The sequence below is a fragment of the Trichechus manatus genome, unplaced genomic scaffold, assembly GCF_000243295.1.
Source record: "Trichechus manatus latirostris isolate Lorelei unplaced genomic scaffold, TriManLat1.0 scaffold00113, whole genome shotgun sequence".
Taxonomy (NCBI): domain Eukaryota; kingdom Metazoa; phylum Chordata; class Mammalia; order Sirenia; family Trichechidae; genus Trichechus; species Trichechus manatus.
The window spans coordinates 5,496,649-5,512,362 of NW_004444049.1; the positions used below are offsets into that span (position 1 = coordinate 5,496,649).

General features: G+C 51.4%; 2 protein-coding genes across 8 annotated transcripts; one reads left to right on the forward strand and one right to left on the reverse strand.

Moving 5' to 3' along the window:
* Positions 1-529: 529 nt before the first annotated feature.
* Positions 530-1,701, forward strand: RNASEH2C (ribonuclease H2 subunit C). 3 transcript variants are annotated; one of them, XM_023738205.1, is made up of 4 exons: positions 530-710; positions 893-1,089; positions 1,168-1,287; positions 1,571-1,701. In XM_023738205.1, exons 1-4 carry the CDS (start codon positions 539-541, stop codon positions 1,595-1,597), a joined length of 516 nt encoding a protein of 171 aa, XP_023593973.1. In that variant the 5' UTR covers positions 530-538; the 3' UTR covers positions 1,598-1,701. The 3 variants fall into 3 exon arrangements, with proteins under 3 accessions (XP_023593973.1, XP_023593971.1, XP_023593972.1); XM_023738203.1 differs by having other exon boundaries at positions 1,500-1,699; XM_023738204.1 differs by having other exon boundaries at positions 1,515-1,699.
* Positions 1,702-1,772: 71 nt separating this feature from the next.
* Positions 1,773-8,543, reverse strand: KAT5 (lysine acetyltransferase 5). Of its 5 annotated transcripts, none has more exons than XM_004383725.1 (14): positions 8,481-8,543; positions 8,315-8,381; positions 7,918-7,986; positions 7,689-7,825; positions 7,242-7,397; positions 7,078-7,152; positions 6,895-6,969; positions 6,352-6,600; positions 6,181-6,270; positions 4,856-4,996; positions 4,689-4,782; positions 2,627-2,786; positions 2,415-2,496; positions 1,773-2,323 (listed from the first exon to the last, which is right to left on the reverse strand). In XM_004383725.1, the coding sequence occupies exons 1-14, from the start codon at positions 8,490-8,492 to the stop codon at positions 2,189-2,191; spliced, it is 1,542 nt and encodes a 513-aa protein (XP_004383782.1). In that variant the 5' UTR covers positions 8,493-8,543; the 3' UTR covers positions 1,773-2,188. The 5 variants fall into 5 exon arrangements, with proteins under 5 accessions (XP_004383782.1, XP_004383784.1, XP_004383781.1 ...); XM_023738202.1 differs by having other exon boundaries at positions 2,157-2,323; positions 7,242-7,424; positions 8,481-8,530; XM_004383727.1 differs by lacking the exon at positions 7,242-7,397 and having other exon boundaries at positions 8,481-8,542.
* Positions 8,544-15,714: the final 7,171 nt, after the last annotated feature.

Below are 15,714 nucleotides of genomic sequence, written 5' to 3' on the forward strand. Positions count from 1 at the left end.
ACCTGTCCACCATAGGTGACCTTGCCAGTATTTGCAGTACCAGTGGCATAATTTCCAGCCTCACAGCAACGTGCAAGGTACCACAGGACAGCTGACAGACATCTAGAATAGGCAAATTCATATAGGCAGAAAGTAAATTACAGGATATCATGTACCAGTGGGAGGGAGAATGGGGAGTTACTGCTTAATGGGTACAATTTCTACTTGGGGTGATAGAAAAACTTTAGAAATAGTGGTGAGGATAGCACAACACTGTGAATGTAATTAACGCCACTGAATTGTACACTTAAAAATGGTTAAAGTGGCAAATTTTATGCGTATTTTACCACAATTTTTAAAATTAATTTTGGATTAAAAAGAGACATTGAAGAAAAAAGCTGGGACTCGAACTAACATGAGGCGGGGCTTGCAGAGGCGCCTCAGGGAAGGACTACACTTCCCATGGGGCTCTGCGCTGACGATACCCAGCCTCTCGAGAGGCTGTGCGCGCTTTACGCGCCAGCTTTGGCCTCAGCCAGAGACTCACAGCGACCGCAGGATGGAGAGCGGCGACGAGGAAGCCACCGAGAAGCACCGCGTCCACTTGCGCCCCGCCACGCTGCGCGACGCTGCCCCCGTCGCGCTGCATCTACTACCCTGCGAGGTCCTGGCTAACCGGCCCGCCCCCGTCGAGCGCTTCTTTGTCCCGGCCATCCGCCAGCGGCCCGCGGGTGAGCGCTCCAGCCGGACTACGGCTCCCGGCAGCCCCCGCGCCCGCGCCGCGGGCTCCTCTGTGAGCAGCGCCGCGGGGGCGCCTGGGGGTCGTAGTCCGCCCGGAGTGGCGGGAGGGCCCCGCCGGGCGCCCCGCGCGTGGAACATCGCCTGACTCAGGCCCTGCGCCTCTTTCCTTCAGGGCTCGAGGTGTCGTTTCGGGGCCGCATTCTGCGGGGCGAGGAGGTGGTGGTGCCGCCGGGCCTCGCGGGATACGTGATGGTGATGGACGAGAAAGCAGAGGTGTTGATAGGGTTAGAAAGGAAACAGGAATTGAAGGGTTCGGAGGACGACGAGGAAGAGCAGCAGGAGGGCCCGGAGCCGCTGGAGCGGGACTTCGTGAGCAAAGGGTGTCGGGGATGGAAGGGGGTGCGGGCGGGAGCGGCGCTTCCATTCTGAACCGGGCCCCTTTCTCAGGACCGCTTTATCCGGGCCACTGCCAGTTTTGCCCGCTTCCACCTGTGGGGCCTGGAGACGATCCCGGGCCCGGACGCCAAAGTGCGCGGGGCCTTGACCTGGCCCACCCTGGCTGCAGCGGTGAGTAGAAGGATGGGCCCTTCTCCCAGGCGTCTGAGGCCTCATCTGTTCCCCCTCTGACTTTAAAGTTAGATGCTGGGTTGGCCAGAAATTAGCCCGAGTGTATTTGGGGCTTTAGGGCTGGGGAGCACAATGGGGCAGGATTAGACTGGGTGAAGGGCTTCCCCACCACCCTTCTCTGGAGATCTAGAAAGGGCTATCATTCTGAGCAGGTGGGCCTCCCCCAGATGTGGCCCCTGCCACTGGATCTCAGCAATCCAACAGCAGGTGACTCCTGCTGCAGATTCACACACAGGTGCCTGCAGACTGAGACCCAGAGCTTGAGACTGAAAGCCACTGATGCCTGCACCCCAATAAACCAGCCCTGCACTCTGGAGCTACTGATCCCGTCTCCCCAATAAATGAGTTCTGCACAGCGCCTGTGAGTCTGTGGGCACCTTGGAGCCCTTAAGCCGCCCTCTCCGAGAACAAGAACCTCCCGGGGCTCTGGCCTACAGAAACAATTTATTGCCAGAGGAATGGGGGCAAGAAAGGCCATAATTCTGCAGCCAGTACCCACCCACCCCCAACTCCTGCTTTACAAAAGGAATCTTTAGAGCCAACCAGCCCTCTGCAGGTCGCCCCCAGCCTGCCCCTCCCTGTACACAACTGCCGGGCTCCTTCCAGTCCCTGGTTTAGAGCAGGCCTGGGCCTGCAGCCAGCCAACCTTGGAGTGGGCCTGAGCCCTGAGCTTGCCCTGGCACTGGGCACCAGCGGCGCCTGCCACACCCGTCCTGTCCTTGTGGAGCAGTCCTCAGCCCCGTGCCCCTTGGTGGGTCCTTTGGGGGCCTTGGTGGGGGCAGGCTGTGCTGTCAGCGCCAGTCCTGCCTGCTGTGTTGACACTGCCATGAACAGTGTCTGGTCACCATTTTCCCCTTTTGCTCCAGTCCTTGGGAGTGAAGTGCAGACACTTGGAGTCAATCCGAAGCAGCCGCTTGAGCATAGCCCGTTCGTGCCCATCCACGATGTCCTCCGACAGCGTGAGGATATACTGGCCCTAGATAGAGGGAGGGGCCGGCAAGTCAGCCCCTCCCCCCATGGAGCTGCACCCCCTCCCAGGGACCCGTCTGCCCAGCCTGCCCCCCTACCTTGTAGTAGTTGATGAGATTGAGGTACTGCAGGGTGGAGATGACATCCTCCTTCTTGATGCTAGTGATCTCACTGATCTCACTGTGGGAGGGCAAAGGTCAGGTCTCCTGAGGGCCTTCCCCTCTGCCCCAGGACTCCAGAAAGGAGGGAGCTGGGGACAGAAAAGCCATGCCATGCACCCCCTGGGTTGGTCGGGCGGGGCCAGGCTCACTTGATGGTGATCTGAGGCCTCTCCCCGCTCTCTGACTTCAGCCCCATCAGGATCTCCAGGATGGTCTGGGACCAGTAGCTTCGATAGGACAGAAGGCCGAGATCTGAGAGGGGCTTCTCAGGGGTCCCTGTTTTCCCTTCCACTTTGGAGAGTTCATAGCCTGAAGCAATGGAGCAAGAAAGGGTGAGGAAGGGGCACAGTTTAATGCAACAAACATTGTAGAGCACGGATGGTGGAGACTCACTTCCTGGTTGATCCTGGCCCTGCCACTTAGTTCTGTGACCTTAGGTATGTGCCTTGTCTGCTCTGTGCCTGCTCTTTTCCTCATAAAGGACTTACAATGGAACCTCCTTCACAGAACTGTCACATAAGAAAAGGATGACACATGCCAGGTGCTGTCACCAGCTGACCTTTACTGAGCACTCCCTCTTCACCTGTGTGCTGAGCACAGTGGGGGGCACTGAGACAATCCAAGGGGTGCTGAGGGGCCAGTGAAGGCCTGGGGGCTTGCAGAAAGAATGGCTATGGAAAGAAAGGTGTCACTGTTTTGTCATTCCAGACTCCCTCCTGTGTCTGGACATGTGAGGAGAGAAGGGGGGGCATTGCTTCCATCTCTAGTCCAGCCCTGAGGATGCTTGAATTCTCTCAGCCCCATCAGTCCACCCTGCCGTGACTCCGGCGGCTGACTAGGTGCATCCAGAGAGCAGGAGCACCAAACTGCTTGCCCAGCCAGAGGGAAGTCCTTCCTCGCAGCCAGGTGACTGCTTCCAAAGCGGCTCTGCTGGGCATTGGCAAGTGGATCTTGGGAAATCCCTGCAGAGCTGCGTGGCTTCCCACCCCTTGGGCAAGGTGTTCATTCTCCCTTCAGGGCACTGGGTTGTCCCCATTATCTTGAAGAGCCCCCAAGCAGCCTCACAGTGGACCTCTGCCCTTTCTGTTTTCCTGATATCTTTCTCAGCCAATGGAGAGTACCCTCCTGCCCAGTCTCCTGTGGCCTCCCCAACAAGCCAGACTGGTTGGTTGCAGGATGCACCAAAGAGGCCTTTCAGACATAACTTTGTGGGGTACACGGTGCATGCATGCTCCTAACAGATTGGCTGCAGGCCACACTCACCTCCTCCCCTCCCCAGTGAGCACCCCCTGCCCTCGGAGCTGCCTGCAGTGGTGCTTCGGGGGCCCTGCTGGGAGGCTATCCTGACCAGTGCATCCTGTCTCCACATGGTTCTGAGCTCAGTGCTTAGCCTGAGTTTCTTTAAGCATCTGCCTGCTCTACCAGAGTCAGCTTCCTGAACATGACTCCATCATGACATCATTTGATCAAATAACATTTCTCAAATAGACTGTGACCTTGGTCAAGTCTCAGCCAATCAGCTAAAACTTTTCCTGCCTCCCAGGATCAAAGCTTGAGGAAAACAGAACAAGATTTCTGAGAAGTTGGTATTCCAATAGTTCTGAGTGCTAAAATGAATTGAACCAGGGTAAGAAACTGGAAATCAGAAGGGTCCTCAGAGCTGGGGGCGCTGAAGCATCTGTATTAGATGAGGCAGGTGGAACCTCTCCGCTTTGAGAGATTTACCTGACTGAATACAAGGGATGAGGAACAAATCCATGCATGTCGGTGCTTAGATCTGTTTGAACGAACACTCTGAACAGCTGGTGTCTGCAAGCCTTGAGGACAACTGGGGAAATGAACACTGGTCCTGGCCCAGGAACGTGTCTCACGGCACAGTACCAGATGGGTGCGCAACGGTGGCCCCCCACAGCCAAGCAGGAGCAGATGAGTCAGATCAAGGAAAAGTTGCGTGGTGCTTAGAACTTTGGCCAGGGACCGGTGGGGGCAGAAGGGTAAGCCTGCTCCAGCCAAGCGGGCAGTCACTGTGAAACGCGAGAACCCTGGCAGACTCCCATCTTTATTTCTGGCCAGCTTCCCCGCACAGCCAGGTCTGAGAATCATAGGCCGGCATGTGTGTGTGTGGTGTGTGAGGCCCTGGTGAGGGGGGCACAGGCCCTGGGACTGCTAGCTCGCACCCTCAGCCGCTGGACAGCCAGCACAGGTACTCACTGAACTCAATTAGCAGCTTGCCGTAGCCCCGGCGCTGGTAGGGAGGCAGGGTCAGGATGCAGGCCACATTGTAGTCTTCGGTCGACTCCTTTTCCTGGAGAAGAGAAGCGGTGAGTACACAGGGATGGGACCTGGCTCAGCAGGACGAGCAGCCTAATAGCACTCACCTTGGAGAAGTAGCCCACGATGTGGAAGCCCTTGCTGTCATACTCCGTCATGACGTAGAAAAGAAAGGGGTCTGTGTCATAGTACAATGTCTTGTGATCAAGGAAACACTTGGCCAAAAGACACAGGTTCTGGGAGTAACTCTGCAAAAGAAAAGACCTGTCACCCTCTGGACACCTGCCCTGGGCGTGGCCACTGATCCCTGCCAGGCAGAGGATTGTTCACGCTGTGCCTGCCCCATGACGGGACTCTACCACCTGGCTCCCTGGTGAGCTGGGCAGGAACCACCTGCTCCCCACGGCTCCACGCCTGGCCGGGGGCCTCCGCTGCCCTCCGATCTGTTTGACAACAGTAAACAAACTGAAATGGGTTCCCATGAAGTCAGACTCTGGCCCAGGCTCATGAAAAGGTGTGACCTCTGCCTGGATGACATCTTGGGAGACTGGCTCTCAAAAATCACAACAGCCCCGCAGCCCACAGTCACACCTGGCAACTGAGCTGCCATCTACAATTTCAAGAATTTCTAAAATTTAACAAAACACAGCCTGACAGGTACCTCCAGCAAAACTATGAACTTTGCGACTTCACATCTGCACACAACTTCTACGCTTTTAAACGCATCTTTTTAATTACCTGCTACACCAAGTCCACGGTCTCTACTACAAAACAGTGGTTAATGCAGCATCTTCCTCTCAGGCTGCCCCTCACTCCAGCTTGAGCTCTCACCTACCATTCAAGGTGCCTGCTCCCCCCACCACCCTCTAAACCCTCGAAGGGGGGAATCTCATTCAGCAGTCTCCAGATTACCCCCTCCTTCCCCACAGCCACAGAATGGCAGGTCTGAAGCCCCAAACCTGCAGTGCCCCCTAATCCACCCCTACTGACCTTGTTCCTATCACCTGAACTCTGTCCCCTCAAACAGCCTTGCACACGCACCATCTCTATACAGCCAGGCCTGCCCTTCAGCACTGCACTGCTCAGAATTCCCTCCCGTCAAAGGTCATCGCCATGAAGCTTTGCAAACTACCTCCTTAAGAGTCCCAGTAACCCACCCTTTGACTCATGACATTTGTCACACTGGGATGTGGGAGGCCATCGGCATGTCTGGCTCCCATGGACTGTGGGGTCTCAGCAGAAACTCTGTCTAGTTCCTGGTCATCCTTGTACCTCCTGACACCTGCCCTGTAGCCGGTATTCAATAAAAATGGGCTCAACTGATACGTTGACCAGACTGGTCAGTGTCTTCCCGAACAGGAAGAAACTGCTGCTCTGCCTATGCCCCAGGCCACCAGCCCCAAAGGCACCCCACTGCCCCTCAGCAGCTGACCTTATTCTTGCGGCCATCAATCTCAAAGAAGGAGATGGTGCCCTTGCGATAAATCTCATTGCCTGGGGGATGTCGCAGATCACACTTGGTCTGGGGAAGAGAAGAGGGTCAGAGATAGGGGTCAGGGGAGGATGAGGTGCTGGGAGAGCAGCCTCCCAAAGCCCCTCATACCAAGTGACGCTGCAGACACTTGAGACTCCGGCCGTACTTGAGGCAGAACTCGCAGAGATAGAGGACGGGCAAGGTGGTAAGCTCCTGCGGGTACGGGGAAAAGTACCACGGCTTCAGGCGGTGCCGGCCCAGCTCAATGCACTCAATGTTTTTCATCCGGGTGACTATGTCGTCGTGGCTCCGGTCAGACACCAGGCTGCCAGTCATGCGTGGTGCCGACGGAATTCCATCTGAGCTGTCCTGGGAGTCCTGCCCGGGGCCAGTGGAAGACACCAGGTTACAGAAGCTAACTCAAGCAGGATGCTACAGCTTACACAGTAACACTATGGAAAAAAACTGTAATTCTCCTTTCTAAATGAAGAAGCTGAGACCCTAAAGTCACCAAATGACTGATCTGAAACAAACTCTACCTGACTTCTCATCTCCTAACACCACTGCTGCCTACTACTCCTTGCTTCTTTTTCAACTAGGCACTAAACTCCCCCCTGCTCACATGCCGTCCCTTTCCCCTAACTTTCCTCTTCGCCTGCTCCCCAGACCCACCTCATCAGTGCCCAAGCAATTCGATTTCCGCTTCCGTCCTGGCTGAGCGGCCACTGCCCTACGGGCTGATCCATTCTGTAGGTGAGACAGTAGGAACAGAAAGGGTGACTGTGAGATGACCCTAAAAAGGTTGCCAAAGGGTAAAAGAGAGAAAGGGAAAAAGAAATGGTTTGGGGTACTCACCTGGGGAAAAACTGAGGCTGGGGCTGTCTCGCTGGGCACCGGAGTTGCTGGTGAAACCACCTCCACCTTCCGTTTCTGCAGAGAGAAACCAAGAAAGGTGGGTCAGAAGGTAGAGAAGGTGGGACCTGAGAGGAAAGCAAGGTCCCTGGAATTGCTGAGGGTACCGTTGAGCGGTGGTTGGGCTGCAGGCAGGAGCTGGAGGAGAGCGGCTGGTCGGGCTCGCCACCGGGGATGGCCTCCCGCTCCTTGGGCAGGTTGAAGCGGAGTGTGATCTGGACCGGGATTGGCAAGGTCTTCCCGCTGGCCTGGGTGGAGGCCGGCTGTAGAGATAGGTCCACGGTCTTCCTCTGGGGTGGCATGGTGGTGGGACAGGGCAAGGGAGGAGGGGACCCTCAGCACCAAGTGATCAAACCCCACCCTTTGTGCTCTCAAGGACACAGAAACAGCTACTGGATTTTGGAAGCTACGTCTGCAATGTGTAGCCCCATCCTTTGCAGGCTGAAGCCAGGGTGGGGAGTTTGCTGCCTCCTGCCCATCCAGGAGCCCCTGAGGCCGAGAGACAAGAGCAGTAGGAGGCAGGAGAGAAGAGGAGAAGCGGGTGACCTACTCACCACCTCTCTCTCTGGAGAGCCGGGGCGGGACCCAGGAAGCCCGTTCTTCGTGGGGGTCTTGGCCTCTTTCTTGGGAAACTGGATCTTCTTTAAGTCCAGCCGCTCGTGGGTCACCCATTCATCCAGGCGTTTGTTGACTGCAGCAATGGGGACGGCTCAGAAAGGAATGCCAGAGGCTGACCCCCCAGCCCTACCCCGAAGCCCCACCTCACCCGGGCCCGGAACTCACAGTCAATATAATGGACGTAAAAAAGCTTCCGGCCACTGATGTCCTTCACGCTGAGGATTTCGGCCAGGGCTGCAGGAAGAGCACAGGCAGGAGCCTTAGCCGGGCCAGGCCACGAAGCTCCACCCTACCACGACCTGAACTCCACCCCCAACCCGGATCCCCAAGCCCCAGCACTTGAAAGCTCTTGCCCAAACCCCCTCTAGTCTCCAAATAGCACCCCTTCTCCAAACCCCGCCCTGTCCATCTCAACCAGCTACACACCACGCCCCTCCTTCGGATTGCCTGCGCCCCGCCCGCCCCAAGATTCCAGAAGCCCCTCCCCCACCCGGGGGTTCGGTTGACTCCGACCCGCCCCTCGCCCTCAGGTTGCTTAGCCCCGCCTCCCGACGTCACTCACGCCACTCATCCTCGTTGTCCTGGTTCCGCCGCAGGACGGGCAGGCGACAGCCCTCGATTATCTCCCCCTGGGGAGACAGCGCGGCGCCAGGGTCGGCTACTGGGGGGCCTCGGGCTCTACCCACCTCCCCTGGCTCCCTCCGCCCCGCCCCGGGCACCGGACTCACCACCTCCGCCATCTTCCCTCCCTCCACAGCCACTTCCGGCTCCTCTGGGCTGCGTCACTTCCGCGACTGAGGGAGCTGCAGGCCCGGTCTTCGCGAAGCCACTTGAGAAGCCGGACTTTGAGTGATGCTACCACCCAGCTGGAAGCAGGGAGCTGGCCTGTTGGACTGGCTGGAGAATGGGACTTTCTAAGCTTCGGGCTGGGTCCTGGGTCGAATCTCCATCCTGTGCCCAATGATTGGAGGAAAACTGAGTCCGTCACGTGACGCCCACCGAGTGCGACACCGGTCACGTGGATGCGGCGCGGGTCACGTGGGACGGGTGTTTTCGGCTTTTACCTGCGGCCGTGCGCGGGCGTCTCCTTGTGGCAGCAGGAGGGGTCGCGGAGAGTGAACAGCGCGTGCCCGGGGGTTGGGGGGGGCGGGGCCGGGGAGGCGGGTCTGCAGGACGGAAAGTGCGTAGTTGTTTGGGAGGCTGGAGAAGTGGTTGGGGCTAAAGCTGTGCAGGGCTTCAATGCCGCGGCACGTTTAACATGTTTGAACCCGTCGGTTGCAGACACTGTGCCAGTCTGTCTTGTTGAGGATCTCTCTCTCTCTTTCTCTGTCTCTGTCTCTCTCTCTCTCCCCTCTTTCTCTCTCTCTCTCTCCCCCCCCTCCCCCAAGCATGGTGTCTTTCTCCAGAGACTGGTCCCGCCTGATGTCCAGAGATGAAGCGTTGCCATCCTCGCTTCTCGGGAGCATTTTGGTTGTGCCTGTATCAAGACAGATTGTTTTGGCAGTCTATGGTATGTTTAATATTCTTCACTAACATCATAATTCAAAGACATCAATTCTTCGGTCTTTCTTATTCATTGTCCTGCTTTCGCATGCCTATGAGGCGATTGAAAATATCATGGCTTGGGTCAGGCACGCCTTAGTCCTCAAAGTGACATCTTTGCTTTTTAACACTTTAAAGAGGTCTTTTGGAGCATGGAGAAAGCAAGAGATCGTTAAAAAGACAGGAAAGAAAGAAGACCAAAATGGATGTCAGCAGAGACTCTGAAACTTGCTCTTGAACATAGCTGCTAAAGCAAATGGAAAAAATGAAGAGCTGAACAAGATTTCAAAGGGCAGCTGGAGAAGACAAAGTAAGGTATTATAATGAAATGTGCAAAAGGGAAGAACGTTCTCAGCATTTCTCAAGCTGAAAGAACTGAAAAAAAAAAATCAAGCCTTGAGTTGAGAAGGATTCTATGGGAAAAATACTGAACGACGGCAGGCAACATCAAAAAAGATGGAGGGAACATACATGCATACCTGATTCTCTTCCTGTCTCTGATCTGTAAGAATTCTGTTAAAGAAAATGCCCCCCCGCTGGCGCCCTGTTAAACTAAACTCTTAGCCCTTCACTGATACTAAAAACTTGTAATAAAGACAGTTCTGAAGAAAGTTGAATTAGATAAACCGTAACTAGCTTATAGAATGCATGCAAACTTAATAAACCAATTCAGATTGCCTCCTGCCCATTAAGTGAACGATAACCAATCATTTTAAATTTCCCTTTTGGGAAATCCACGAACAGTTTGTAATGTGTATAAGCTGATCAAGATGGTAATGTGATAGGCTTATCTCTTCAGAGATGCACTCCCTGTTTGAGAACAGTTTTTGTTCTACCCAAGAAAACCTTTTAGCTCTTATTGACTTATTGATCAGATTTTTTTCTATTAACAGTTTTACTCCTGGATTTCATCTTTTTATCCTTATTCACTTCCCTGGTGATCCCCCAGCTCATGCCTAAATATTACCCATGGGCTGGGGCTTCTCAGATTTGTATTTTCAGCCCAGACCTCTCCTGAACTCCAGACTCTCGCTGCCCACTCAAGAGGTCTAAAGGGCATGTCCGTTATAGAGAAAATGTTCTACATCCTACTTTGGTGAGTAGTGTCTCGGGTCTTAAAAGCTTGTGAGTGGCCATCTAAGATACTCCAGTGGTCCCACCCCATCTGGAGCAAGGGAGAATGAAGAAAACTGAAGACACAAGGGAAAGATGGGTCCGAAGGACGAATGGACCACAACTACCACAGCCTCCACAAGACTGAGTCCAGCACAACTAGATGGTGCATGGCTACCACAACCAACTGCTCTGACAGGGATCACAGTGGACAGAGCTGGAGAAAAATGTAGAACAAACTTCAAACTCAAAAAGAGACCAGGCTTACTGGTCTGACAGAGACTGGAGAAACCCCCAGAGTATGGCCCCCAACACCCTTTTAGCTCAGTACTGAAGTCATTCCTGAGGTTCACCCTTCAGCCAAAGATTAGACAGGCCCATAAACAAACAGTGATAGACGTAGCTCAACCATGTATAAGAGACTAAATGGGGCCACCAGTCAGGGACAAGGATGAGAAGGCAGGAGGGGACAAGAAGGCTGGATGAATGGGAGTGAGAAGCCCAAGGTTGAAAAGGGGAGAGTGTTGACACATCGTGGGATTGGCAACCAATATCACAAAACAATATATTGTTTAATGAAAGATTAGTTTGCTCTGTAAATCTTCATCTAAAGCACAATAAAAATAAAGAGCATGTCCAAGACCACACTCGTGATGTTCCTTCCCAACCTGCTGCTTTCATTATCTCCCTTGTTCCTGACAACAATGACGCAATCCTTCAAGTTGCTCAGACCAAAAACCTTGAAGACATCCCTGACTTCTCTGCTTCGTCTGTTCAGTCCTTCAGCAAGTCCTCTCTGCTCTACCACTTCTCACTGCCTTCGCCACTACCATCCAGGTGTAAGCCACCATCGTCTCTTCCCCCAAATGATTGCAATAGCCTTGTACGTAGGAGCCAAAAAACCCTCAAGCCCACTGCCGTTGAGTCAGTTCTGACTCAGCAACCCTATAGGACAGAGTAGAACTGCCCCCACAGGATTTCCAAGGAGCAGCTGGTGGATTCAGATTGCTGACCTTTTGGTTAGCAGCTGAGCTCTTAACCACTGTGCCACCAGGGCTCCTGTACATAGGAGAAAGACGGTCTAATTCAGACCATGTCACAGTGATAATCAAAATCTGCCAGTGGTTTCACATTTACTCAGAGTAAAAATCAAAGTTGTTACATAAATCCAGCCCCACCCCACCCCACACATTACCGCTCTGACCTCACCTCTTCTGGGTGGTCACTGAGTGGTGATCACAGGGGGTTCTTTGGAGAGGTGGAGGTAGGAGAAAGCCAGATTGTGTGGTAGGGAAGGAGATGAAAACAGCATGGATAGACACCTTACAATGGTTTCTGAGACCAACTACCTGGAGTTCTGCCAAACTTTGCAGGTGAAGGGCACAGTCCTCCACAAGACTGCCCTCACTTCAGATACCAGCCAGAAGCTCCAGGGTCCTACTCTCACTCTCACTCCTGACCAGCTGGCTACAAATTTGTGGTTCCTACTACCCCCTCAGGAGCCCTGGTAGCCTAGTGGTTAAGAGTTCAGCTGCTAACCAAAAGGTTGGCAGTTGGAATCCATCAGCCGCTCCTTGGAAACACTATGGGGCAGTTCTACTGCGACCTATAGGTTGCTATGAGTTGGTATCGACTCGACGGCAATGGGTTTAGTTTGGTTACTACCCCATCAGGTTTGATAATTTGTCAGAACAACTCACAGAACTCAAGGAAGCACTATACTTAGGATTACACTTTTATTGTAGCCAAAGGATACAAGTCAGCACCAGACAAAGGGAGAGACACATAGGGCAAAGTCTGGTAGGGTCCTGAATATGACCCTTGTCCCCTCGGTTGTCCTCTGTTGAGTCAGGACAAATCACTCTTAGCACATTGATGCGTGACTATATGCAGAATATTGCTAACCAGGGAAGCTCACTCTAGTTTGGGGCTTCAGTGTCGAGAGTTTTCACAGTGTCCAGAGTTTTCACTTGGGCTTCATTTCATAGACATGGCTGATTGAATCATTGGCCATGTGATTGAACTCAATCTCCAGCTCTCCTCCTCCCTGGAGTTTGGGCTGATATCACCGGGCCCAAAGCTCCAACCTTCTAATTACATGGTTGGTCTTTCTGGCATGGCCAGCCCCTGTCCTGAGTCATCTGTTAGTACAAACTGTCTAGGTTAGTTTGATAGTCACCTCGTTGGCATAAACCATCAAGGCTCCCAAGAACTTTCATATCACAAGGAAATTTCAAGGATTTGGAGGTTACCTCCCAGGAACCAGGGACAAGGCCAGCCAAATTTTTTATTACACACACTTCTTCAAAGAAATTTGACTGAACAGTGGAAGAAAAACTATAAAAGTCTATAAGCTTTTTTTTTTTTTTTTTTTTTTAAGGAGGAAAGTGATTGGAGGGGAACCAGAGGGAGCTGCAAAGATAAGGACGAAAGTTTCTTTAGAACGTGTATCAGTTGGACACTCTTGGCTGTAAATAACAGAAAGCCATGAAGAAACTGACTCAATAAGCTGGAGTTAGTAACTCCCTGGAGGTGGGGCAGCCTCAAGGAAAGATGGCATCATGATCCACCCATGGTCCTGCCATCTCTTATGCCACCGACTTGGTGGGTTAGCTTTATTCCCAAGCTGATTGATCTTAGGGTGGTGAGATGCCTGCAGCAGCCACTGGGCCACGTGCTTCTGCTTTCACACCACATGTTCTCATGCAGGAATTCCTTCTCAGCATTTCTCAGGAAATTATGGTTTTTCTGAATCCTGAGCGGGGTGTGTGACCCCTGCAGTGGCTAAGTTGCTGCGTTTCGAAGGAGCTTGCATTGTTAAATGCTCTGCTGTTACCATCTTGGGAGCCCTGGTGTTGCAGTGGTTAAGAGCTCAGCTGCTAACCAAGAAGTCAGCAGTTCGAATCCACCCATCACTCCTTGGAAATCCTATGGGGCAGTTCTACTCTGTCCTATAGGGTCGCTATGAGTTGGAATTGACTCGACAGAAACAGGTTTGTTTTTGTTGTTCGTCTTATTGTTACCATCTTGAAAATTCTTAATGTGTTTTGAACAAGGATCCCCACGTTTTCATTGTGCACTGGGCCCCGCAAATTGTGTAGTAGCTGTTCCTGGTCCTTATAAAACTCAGGAAGAAGTATTAAAATTCTCCCACAAGACTTCAATGCATGCAAAAGCTGGACAGTGAAATAGGGAGATTGAAGAAGAACTGACACATTCTGACTGTAGTGTTGGCTAAGAATACGGACTACACCATGGATTGCCAGAAGAACCAACAAATCTGTCTTGGAGGAAGTACAGCCAGAATGCTCCTTAGCAGCAGTGATGCTGAAACTTCGTCTTGCTTACTTTGGACACATCATCTGGAGGGACTAACCACTGGAGAAGGACATCATGCTTGTAAAGTAGAGTCAGCAAAAAATAGGGAGACCTCAATGAGATGAATGGACACAGTGGCTACAAGACTGGGCTCAAACATAGCAACAATTTTGAAGATGGTGCAGGACCAGGCAACATTTTGTTCTGTTATACATAAGGTTACTATGAGTCGGAACCAATTCAATGGCACCTAACAACAACAAGAGTTAAAGCTTAATAATCAACATGAAGACATTACAGGTTTAAAGTAATCCATCAGTGTTAAGTCAAAAGCAGGAAATGCTGACATACAAATGTGAAGGTTAAAGTCTGCACTGGGGAACTAGGGCAACACATAGGAGAGAAGGGTCAAGATGGAATCGGTCTTGCTTGTAGCTGTTGCTGTGTGATAAGCGTGAGTTCATGGCCCTGTATCTGCTTACAGTGACTCACTCTTAGAAATAAAATAAGTATTAATAAGTTTATATGCATAACTCCTTTATGCAAATTCTCTGAATGGTGTTCTAAGAGATAATACCTTTGTGAAGCACAAGAAGTCCTTAAATGAGTGATTCCATTAGTGATGGGATTCTGTGTGGTGGTGTTAACTTTGCTAGAAGATCCAAATGTTACACTATTCAATCACTACCCGATAATGTTCACTGGCATATTTAAGTATTCAGTATACAAACCAAACCCGTTGCCGTTGAGTCAATTCCAGCTCATAGCTACCCTATAGGACAAAGTAGAACTACCCGCTAGGGGTTCCAAGGAGCAGCTGGTGGATTTGAACTGCCAACCTTTTGGTTAGCAGCCGAGCTCTTAACCACTAGGCCACCGGGGCTCCAAATATTCAGTACAGGCTACAGTTTTTTGCGAATACTTTAATGGAGATAAATGCAAAGAGAAGATGTGAATGTTATGCAAGATGACAGGAAATCAGAAACTGATCTGAAAACTCAGTGCACAATATTGATTTCATTGGCAAAACCAAAACCAGGGTAAGCAGGAAAATATTTTCATCATTGAAAAAGAAAATGAGTTTGTATGAAGCAACATGTATGCCCAAGTTGAGGATGCCCTATTAACAACTGAACCAACATTAGTGCAAAATTAAAGAAAGTGTTCAACATATGTAATATTTGTCATGCAACAATGATCAAGACTATCACATAGGGCAATTAACATTTGATTTGTTTTAAAATTTCACTTTAAGAATGGTAACTTATAAATACGAAATATTTGTAGTATTCTTTTTTAATTTTGTAAATAATTTTTATTTGGCATTTGTCTTGGTTATCTAGTGCTGCGATACCAGAAATGTCACAAGTGGACGGCTTTAACAAACAGAAGTTTATTCTCTCACAGTCTAGTATGCTAGAAATCCAAATTCAGTGTGTCAGCTCCAGGGGAAGGCTTTCTCTCTCTGTCGCCTCTAAAGGAAGGCCTTTGTCATCAATCTTTCCCTGGTCTGGGAGCTTCTCTGCGCAGGAACCTCAGGACCAAAGGATGCGCTCTGCTCCCAGTGCTGCTTTCTTGGTGGTAAGAGGTCCCCATGTCTTTCTGCTCGCTTCTCTCTTTTATATCTCAAAAGAGATTGGCTTAAGACACTATCTAATCTTGTAGATCTCATCAATATAACTGCCACTAATTCATCTCATTAACATCATAATGCTAGGATTTACAACACATAGGGAAATCACATCAGATGACAGAATGGTAGACAATCATACAATACTGGGAATCATGACATAGCCAAGTTGACAGATTTTTTGGGGACACAATTCAATCCATGGTGGTATTTAACTTGACTTTATGTTCCCTTCTTTTAATGTTTTCTATTATCAAATGCCTGTATCAGGTAGATATCATTTTTACATGTTATACAGTCTTGTTGGAAAACCTAGTGGCGTAGTGGCTAAGAGCTACGATTGCTAACCAAAGCGTCGG

Excerpts from the sequence above, each read along its gene's own strand:
- RNASEH2C (XM_023738203.1), top strand. The coding sequence starts at position 539 with ATGGAGAGCGGCGACGAGGAAGCCACCGAGAAGCACCGCGTCCACTTG. Across the intron at positions 1,090-1,167 it reads AGCCGCTGGAGCGGGACTTC|GACCGCTTTATCCGGGCCAC; the intron begins GTGAGCAAAGGG and ends CCCCTTTCTCAG. Across the intron at positions 1,288-1,499 it reads GGCCCACCCTGGCTGCAGCG|GTGGGCCTCCCCCAGATGTG; the intron begins GTGAGTAGAAGG and ends CATTCTGAGCAG.
- KAT5 (XM_004383724.2), bottom strand. The coding sequence starts at position 8,492 with ATGGCGGAGGTGGTGAGTCCGGTGCCCGGGGCGGGGCGGAGGGAGCCA. Across the intron at positions 7,987-8,314 it reads GGACAACGAGGATGAGTGGC|CCCTGGCCGAAATCCTCAGC; the intron begins GTGAGTGACGTC and ends CTCTTCCTGCAG. Across the intron at positions 7,826-7,917 it reads TTACGTCCATTATATTGACT|TCAACAAACGCCTGGATGAA; the intron begins GTGAGTTCCGGG and ends CCATTGCTGCAG.